General features: G+C 43.5%; 1 protein-coding gene across 1 annotated transcript in view; it reads left to right on the forward strand.

Annotated features, from left to right (window-relative positions):
• The first annotated feature begins 1,529 nt into the window (after positions 1-1,529).
• Positions 1,530-9,524, forward strand: part of Pold3 (DNA polymerase delta 3, accessory subunit) — a 37,973-nt gene continuing 29,978 nt past the window's right edge. Inside the window, exons 1-2 of the mRNA XM_028770679.1 lie at positions 1,530-1,652; positions 3,152-3,207. Coding sequence (XP_028626512.1) covers positions 1,593-1,652; positions 3,152-3,207 — 116 coding nt within the window. The 5' untranslated portion in view covers positions 1,530-1,592. The remainder of the gene's footprint in view (positions 1,653-3,151; positions 3,208-9,524) is intronic.

Consider the following 9,524-nt stretch of genomic DNA (forward strand, 5'->3'; position numbering starts at 1 on the left):
AAAACACAAGCAAGGGGGCTGGTGAGATGGCTCAGCAGTTAAGAGCCCTGACTACTTTTCTGGAGGTCATGAGTTCAAATCCCAACAACCATATGGTGGTTGTAATAAGATCTAATGCTACGGTGTACTCACATATAATAAATAAATAAAAACCTTTGGGCCGGAGCAAGGGGGGCTGCAGAGAGCAGGGCCAGAGCGAGAGGGAGAAGGGAAGGGAGAAAACAAAACAACAACAACAACAACAACAACAACAAAAACAAAATGGGATAGTGAAAACTGAAAAGACTGCATGGTTTAGGTTTTTTTAGAATTAGAAAGAAAAAGCTGCTAATTAGATGAAGGCATAGACAGAAGAAACAAGGAGAGGCACAGGATTAGGGACATGATCTTTAGGTCAACCAAGGGTTTCCTGGAAGATGTGAAAAGACTGGGGAAAAGAGCAGATGAGAAATCAGATCATTTTATTTGGCTGGAGTTATAGCTGAGAAACACACATAAGTCTTTGAACTGTGCTCACCAGTCACACTAATAATACATGGTAACTATGTTATTATGCAATAGACATATTGAACAAGTGCTTTTAAAAAAATATTTCATTTAGTCTCATAGAAACCCAGCAAATGGATTGTGTGGGTTTCATAGAGAATCATAACAAATGCCTGTAAATAAACCTAGGACCATGTCAAAGAGATTAGAGTTGTGTCTTCAAATTCACTGAAAGGTTTTAGGGTCAAAAACTATTTTAAATATGATCTTGGGGCCAGTGAGATGCTCAGCAGGCACAGTGCTTACACACAAGCCTGATGACCTGAGTTCAGTCCCAGGCAGCCACATAAAGATGGCAGGAGAGAACTGAATCTCTGGAATCGTCCTTTGATCTCTGAACACCACGGTGCACTCAGGCCCCCATACATGCACACAATAATTAATAAATAAGAATACCAATTTACTGTCTTCGTGTCATAACACCCACACGCAATAGACTCTCAATAAATGTACATTGATTGAAGTTTAGTTACAATGAAGGCATTGAGATCTAAGAGAAAATACTGTTGAGAAAGATAAGGTAATTAGTCTCTGAACCTGCAACATTCCAAGCTCTTTACGGTACTGAAATTCTAATCAGTCAATCAATCTCTGCAGGTATGGCTTCTTTTCAAGAATTTAGTTCACACACACCACCCTAGGCATTAGGGATAAAGCCCAGGCTAGGAAAGTGAACTACCATTGAATTCCAGTGTTAGATAGCAAGAGATATTTTTCTCACTTTCCAAGCGGAAAGACTCTAACTCATAGCAGTGAAATATATAGTCATGAGTAGTCTACTTGTGGCAGCGGACAGATCCGAAAAGTTCTCAGTTGCACACAGACAACCGTATCTCATGCCTCACTTCCGGTCGGTCTCGCTCCAACTTCCCCCTACATCAGCCCTAGCCGGCCTCTCACTAGTTTGGCCCTCATCCGCCGCCGTAGCGTAGCGCCTTGGTTGCCCTGGGAGACGACCTGTGACCTGAGCGTGAGCAAAGCTGTTTCCCGCCGGCGGGAGCTGAGGCTGAAGGGGGGTTGAACGAAGGGCTCGGAGCCGCACCACCATGGCCGAACAGCTGTATCTAGAAAACATAGACGAGTTCGTCACGGACCAGAACAAGATCGTGAGGAGCTAGGACCTGGGGGGTGGAGGGGATGGAGGTGCGGGCGTGCGAGGCGGGTTTGAGGGGGACTGGGCCTCCCAGGTCGGCGGACGCTCTCGACCCCCGGTGCCTGTGGCTTCACGGGGACCGGCCGAGGTGGGCACTAGTCACCGCGAAACACCGGAGGGGAGACACGCCCTGAGGGGAGAAGAGCCTCCCGGGCGCGCCGAAGCCCGTGGGCCTTGGGCTGGATTGTGGGTTCGGGGGCGTGGTGCCTGGGAAGCAGGTGGGGTTCGTGAGGGCTCCTCTTCCTGTTCTGTCGGGTGATGGGCCGCTCAAGTCCCAGGGGTGCAGTTGAGGAGGCAGGACGACTTAGGGGTGGTTTGCCCTCCAGAGACAGTTTCCTCTTCCTGGAAATATCGAAAGCGGTTTGGCCGGCGTTCTCTGGCTAGTGTAAACATCTAGAGAGACGTGGATGTGAAGGAGCTTTGCCCTTGTGAGCCCATGGACACAGTTTGGAACAGGGTGGTTACAGTGACTCACACCTCCCAGGTCCTCCAGGCTTTTGTGTTATCCCTAGAAGTGGGATTTAACCAAGGGCCAAAAGACGTATTTATGGGCCATTAGTACTGGATAGATAAATCTTGAATCCTAGGTCTGTCTCTTCCCCCCTGCCTCTCTCTGTCTGCTACTCTGCCTCTGACGGATCTTTATTAGTCTTCTTATTGAGAATGCATCGTTTAGCATTGTACGAAACAACACATACCGGGTCAAGGAAGGATGGAGGCTTGATGCCTGTAGTCCCTAAAGTTACCCCGTTGCTACATTTATCTGCTCTTCTCTCTCTCTCTCTCTCTTTTTTTTTTTTTTGAGAACACCACCTGTTCCTCAACGTTTATAGTTGATTTACTAAGAAGTTCCTGGGTTGTATGCTTTTCCATAATCTAGGTTTTAGATAAATTTCAGGATAGTTTTAGGTAGCTTCTCAAAGACAAGAGTGTCAGAGAGTTTAAGTAAGACAAGGAGTGTGAGCGAAATAATCTTTGCATATATTTGACTTGGCTTTGTAGATTCTTAAAACGTTTTTAAATTATGTTTAGTTTCTCTCTCTCTCTCACACACACACACACACACACACACACTCTCACACATTCACACACTGCCGTGTGCTATGGCATATGTGTAGATGTCAGAGGACCAGTTCCCCCATTTCACCATATAAAATTCCAACAGATGAAATCCAGGTTCTTAAGGGTGTGGTAACAAGTGCCTTCCCCACTGCCTCTGACCATCTCTCTGACCCACCTTTGTAGATTGCTTTGCATTGATTAGTCTGTGAAACATTTTAGTGTTTGTAAGTTCCCTGGCCTTACTTGTCACATGTTTTTTTCTAATTGGTATCTGCTGTAGTTTGTAGGACACAGCCATCCAAGAATAAGAGTCTTTAGGAGCAGGCTCTTGACACTAATCTGTACTCTGGAATCATCTAATAAAACCTTAAAAATTGTTTTTTGTTTCAGGTGACTTACAAGTGGCTAAGCTATACACTAGGGGTTCATGTTAACCAGGCCAAACAGTAAGTTCATTTTACTGCTAATTTTGATAATGTTGGAGTTTTTCATTCACTTTGTTTTTATTTATTATTTTCAGCATAATCTTTTTATTGATTATTTGGGATTTTCACATCATGCACCCCAATGAAGGTGGGTGGCACCTGGGAAGGTCAGAGGACAAGCTTGGTTTCATCTCTACCTTTCTAACCAGTATGAGGGGTCTCTTGTTATTCTCTGCTGTGTACAGCAGACTGGTTGGCCTGCAAGCTTCTGAGGATACTTTGATCTCTGCCTCCCTCTTACCACAGGAGAGTTGGAAATACAGAAATATGCTACTTATCCAGCTTTCCTTGGGTTCTGGGGATCTGACCTCCAGTCCTCGTGTTCTCCAGCCCTGTTTTTCTCTCTTTTGGATCAGTGACCTTGTATACAAATGTGTTGTGATAGTTTGCAGCCTTTGGTTAACATCACTCGGGTAGTGATTTGAATGAGAATGATCCGACATAGGGACATAGGCTCAGATGTTTGAAGTCTTGGTCCCCAGTTGGTGGCACTGTCCTGAGACGGTTAGGAGGCCCAGCCTTGCTGGAGGCACTGGAGGCAGGCTTGACTGTTGATGATCTTCTCCACTTGATGTTCACGTTCTCTGATTTATTGGTTATGCTTGCATTTGAAGATAGGAGCTCTCAGCTTCCTGCTCAAGCACTCTACCTGACACCCCTCTTTCCACAGTGGCCTCTTATCCCTCTGTACACCCAAATAAACTCTTTACTTTGTAAGTTGCTTTTGTCATGATCTTTTATTCAAGCAACACAAAAGTAACTATTTTATTAAATGGGCTAACCAGTCTTATTTATAGCTTAGATTTTTATGTTTATTGTCTTAGATCCTTATGTTTTCACATGCGTTTGTTAGACCTAACTATGGCCCATATGTTCATAATAGTCCCTGTTGCTGTGATAAAACACTGACTAAAACCAGTGTGAGAAGGAAATGGTTTATTCGTCTTACAAGGCGAGAACATAGAGGCAAGAACTGAAGCAGAGACCATGAAAGAGTGCAGCATACTGGCTTCTGACTTGTTCAGTTACCTTCCTCATACAACTCAGAACCGTTTGCCCAGGGATGATACTGTTTACTATGGGCTGGGCCCTCCTATATCAATTAACAGTTAAGAAAATGCCCTACCCCCAACAACTGGAGCAGAGGCTGTCTCCTGTGGACCCCATTCCCCTAACTGAGCAGCACCTTGTCTGGCCTTAAGTGGGTAGGATGTACTTAGCCCTTCAGTGACTTGATGTGCCTTGGTGGGGTGATGTGGGGGGTAGGGGGAAAGTGGCAAAGCGTCTCCTTTCTCAGAGGCAAAGGGGAGGGGAATCAGGGAGGGGCTGTGTGTAGGGTGACCATGAGTGGGGGTGGAGTTGCAATCCAGATGTAAAGTGAATAAGTAAATTAATGGGGAAAAATGCCCTATAGATATACCCATAGACCCTTCCAATGGAGGCAGTTCCCTATTCCTAAGTATGTCAGAGTTGACTGATGCTAATGATGATTTAGGTCAACACGTGTTTGACATTAGCTGCCTGATAGTATACGGTATGAGGACTAGAGCCAGTGAGACGGCTCAAGTAGCCAAAGGTGCTTGCTCTTAAGCCTGATGACTTGAGTTCAATTCTGGGGACTTGGAAAGGGGATAGACTCTCAGAGGCGGTCTTCTGACCTCCACTCTTGAGCTGTTGCATGTATGTACACACTCACACACTAATTAAATATACTAAAGATAGAGTGTTTGAGTGAAAATAAAGCAAGTCCTCAGGATGGATAGAGCACTGCTCTTCTTGCATTCTGCCAAACCTTTTTATTTCTTTTGTTAGAACAGATCTAATTTGAGGCCAAAAGAGAAATGACAGCTTTTGAGTTAATGTTAGAGCATTGATCTGCAAAGCTGCAGAATGTTGTCCAAAGAGGAGGAATTACTTAATCACTTAATCATCTGAGGACACACGTGTGGGTTAAATGCCGCCTTTGGTTTGCTCTGCTCCTGGGCAGTCTGGTTTTCATTTGTTTCTTTAGTAGTAGGAGCTTTCTTTGAGCTGTAGCAACATGGTACATGTCTTAGAAACCCTTGATTTCTTGAGCTGACTGGTTTGGTGTAGGAGACTGACTTTAGCTGTGATGTTCAAGTTCTTAAGAACTGAAGCTGTTAGCTCAGGGTTAGATTTAGACCTGTTTTTAACAAGATTGCCCAAGATCAGCTTTGGTCTAAACCTAAGAGTTGCAATAATTTTGGGAATGGACACAGATAAGAGCTTTATTTATTGTTTGTTTGTAAACAGTGCCTTACTATATAGGTCTGATTGTCTTGGAACTCACTTTGTAGACCAGATTAGCCTTGAACTCAGATCTGCCTGCCTCTGCCTTCCCAGTGATGAATTAGAGACATGGGCCATGACTGGCTGTGCTTTATTCATTTCAGTGATAGGTGTTTGAATATGAAATGAAGCAACTGCTATTACAGTCACCTAATAGACATTAAAGTCAAGATTCGAAGGAGTAGAGCTATAGATGCTTGTTCTAGCCTTAACATGCCATCTGTCCTGTGTGCCCAGTTGGGTAGTGGTTGTGTTGTTCAGACTCCCCTGTGCCTGTCCCACCAGGGCCAGCTCTCCCCCTTTGCCTAGGCGAGGGGCGGGGCTAACTCTTACTGTTAACTGTTTTATAAAATATGTTTGAACTATATTGAACTACTAAATAATTTACCCATTGAAAGTATATTTAGTATTTTTAGTGTGCAGCTGTCACCATACGCAGGGTTTTTTTGTTTTTTTGTTTTGTTTTAATCTTTCAAAGCAGGAAAGATATTTAATGCCAATTCAGAAATCATCCCATTTGGTAAATCACAAGCAACACAACAGATACATAAGCAAAAACTTTGAACCAGTTAAAAAATAACTAGAGGTGGTTCAGCAGTTAAGAATACTGCCTGCTCTTCCAGAGAACTCAGGTTTAATTTCCAGCACCTTCATGGCAGCTCACAGCCACCTATAACTCCAGTTGCAGGTGAATCCAACACCTCCTTCTGGCCCCCAGGAGCAGTACTCGCACATGTTGCACAGACATACATGCAGTCAAACATTCATACACATTAAAAACAAAACAAAATAGCCCTTAGTGTCACTACTGATGAGTCAGATGCAGATTAAAATGCCTGGGAGGTACCTTTTTCTCTCAGTATAACCATAATTTTACAGTGTTTCACCACTCCAGCTGTTTTTTAACTTGTCTCTTCACCTCACGTTTCCTAGACAACTATTAATCTGTCTATAGAATATTATATATATGTACACACACATATTCATACTTACCTTGTTTCTTTCAATTAATGTTTCAAAGTTTGTCCAAGCTGAAGTATGTATTGGTTTGTATTTGTTTTTGTGTCCAAACATTATTCCACGATGTATTAGTTTCTTAGTTCCAGGGATGCTCTGATAGAGTTCAGCACAACACCAGAGTACTGACGTCTGTTCTGCAGGTTGTCTATGGACATTCTTGGTGGTGGTCTTTGAAGCACAGTGATTTGATTGTTGGTGAAGTTTGTCACTCTTCTGATTACTATGTGTAACAAATTGGCCCAAACTTTAATTGAAGAAATAACCTTTTTTTTTTTTCCTTCTTCGAGACAGGGTTTCTCTGTGTAGCCCTGGGTGTTCTGGAACTCACTCTGTAGACCAGGCTGGCCTCAAACTCAGAAATCTGCCTGCCTCTGCCTCCCAAGTGCTAGGATTAAAGGCGTGCGCTACCACTGACTGCCTGGCCAGAAATAACCATTTTATCACTCAGATTCTGCAGTGTGGACAGGGCACAGTGGAAATGGCCCATGTTAGCTGAATGGTATCTGGAGTCTTAGCTGGGAAGTGTCAGCCACTGCAGCCCAGTCTTTAATCATCGTTGTGTACACTGGCAGTTGTTACTAGTTACCAGCTGAACTTTAGCTGGCCTGTAGACCAGGGTGTTACAGGGCTTGGGCTTCCTTACAGCATGGTGTCTTGAAGCAGTCAGATTTCTTATACAGCTGTTCAAGCACACAACAGAAGCCACTCATACACAACAGAAGCCACTCATCTTTCTGACTTGCTTCACCCTCAAGCAGTCCCTCAAAAGTCCTCCCTGATTCAGTGCTTGGGCTCCACTCCTAATAAGAAAATGTATAACAGTATCTAGGGAGGGAGATACTGTCTCAGTCATGTTTAGAAAATATAAAATGTAAATTTAAAGGTATGGTTAAGTGTCGTTAATCCCAGCACTCAGGAGGCAGAGGCAAGTGGATCTCTGGATTTGAGGCCAGCCTGATGTACAGAGTGAGTTCCAGGACAGCCAAGACTACACAGAGAAACCTTTTCTTGAGGAAACAAAACAAATTTTTTTGTTTTTTGTTTTTTTGTTTTTTTGTTTTTCAAGACAGGGTTTCTCTGTATAGCCCTGGCTGTCCTGGAACTCATTCTGTAGACCAGGCTGGCCTCGAACTCAGAAATCCGCCTGCCTCTGCCTCCCAAGTGCTGGGATTAAAGGCGTGCGCCACCACTGCCCAGCTCAAATTTTTGTTTTTAGTTCTTTTTTTTTTTAAGTATTATTTTAGTCTTTAACAAACAAGATCCTTCCTCAGTAACTTAAACGTAACTTTAGATTGAGAAAATGTTACGGAGGACTAAAATTGGTTTAGTTCTGGGGGAAGTTATGATTAGAACTGATAAGGAGAGGAAAGTTAATGGTCTCAAATGGGAGGTTGTAAGTCATCATATGTGTAGGAAATATTTTCTGCAGGAAGTCAAGTTTTTCACTCACTTTGAAGAGTATTTCACATATATTATTAGAAATAGAGTACTTGCCTTTATTAAATAAGAAACATGTTAAACTATATGTAAATTCCTTTTTTAAAGGTTTGTCGTAAACTCAGTAAAAAGGGAAATATATTAAAAAGAAAACAAAAGCAAGTGAGAAGGGAAACTAATAAGAGAACAATTGGGATTTATTTGGGGAAACCTGTGCAGAAGACAGTGACTTGCTGACACAAGCAAGATCAAGAGCTGTGAGGAAAAGACTGCATTTGACTGACATGCTCGAGAGCACATGGTCCTTGCCTTTTTGGTTTTCTATTAGCATGGCCCTCATTATCATAAACAGTCAAGAGTCCACCGCCTCATCTGCCTTTCTAACATAATCTCTGCAATGGGGAAGACGCGAGAGAGCAAAGTGGAAGAATCCGTAAAACTGGCAAATGGTGCACACTTTGTACATAAGTAGCTGATGGTGTACAGAAAGACAGCCATATAAATCTATGGTAGAGTGTGGTGTAGTAGGTGTCAGAATATGTGATAGGGCATAAACTCTGTTAGCACTCAGGGGGCAAGCTCTGCTTGGCTAGTTGTGTTAGAGAAGGCTTGGAGTAGGAGGAATTAGATGGGTGGAACCAGTCCTGCCTAGCCTAGAATTCCCTATGTAAGCCAGGCTGGCCTCAAACTCACAGAGATCTGCTTGCCTCTGCCTCCCTCCCTAGCATTAAAAGGAGGCAGACAGATATCTGTGATTCAAGTTCCTACCAATTTTAAGCTTAATGCTCTAGGAAAGTCATGGCTGGTCCAAATGGGTAGGAGCTGTGACTCCTTTGTTCACTGCTTAGAACACAAGTGGGCACTCAGGAAAGTTTTGATTCATTTCTTAATCTGTTGGCTTTTTGTTTTACTGACTTGCATTTTAAAACTTCACTATGACAGCCTCACAGATAATGGAGGTGAAAAGAGAATACAGGTGACCCTTGGATTTGAAGTAGTCTAGTAAAGCAGGTTGGAGGACAGAGTCAAGAATTAGTTAGGAGGGAAAACTGAGACTTGGCAACTCATTGCATAAGGAGAAGCATAATGACTCAGATTTCTAGCTAAGGTGGTCTGAACAAATGATGATGTCATCAGGGAAAAACGAAGCCATGGAGTTGAATAAAATAGACCATAGAGAATACCACAAGGTGACCAAGCATACCCCATGTCCCAGGAAACCTGAATCAGGCAACCCGGGGTGGCTGGTCACATAGAGTAAGATGGCTAAGGGAAGGAAGTCATGGGAACTGACTGCAGGAGAAAAATGGAGCAGTGTAGCAGGACTCTGGGCTGTGGATCATGGACGGTAAGAGAGGGCATCTGGAGGAGAGTGGCCAACAGAGGCTGAGGCTTTCTTTGGCTTACTACATAGCTCTGGGTAACCTGGTAGACCAGGCTGGCCTTGAACTCATACAGATCCACCCGCTTCTCCCTCCAGAGTTTAAGGCCTGTACCACCATACCAAGCTA

Source organism: Grammomys surdaster, unplaced genomic scaffold, assembly GCF_004785775.1.
Source record: "Grammomys surdaster isolate TR1022 unplaced genomic scaffold, NIH_TR_1.0 203, whole genome shotgun sequence".
Taxonomy (NCBI): domain Eukaryota; kingdom Metazoa; phylum Chordata; class Mammalia; order Rodentia; family Muridae; genus Grammomys; species Grammomys surdaster.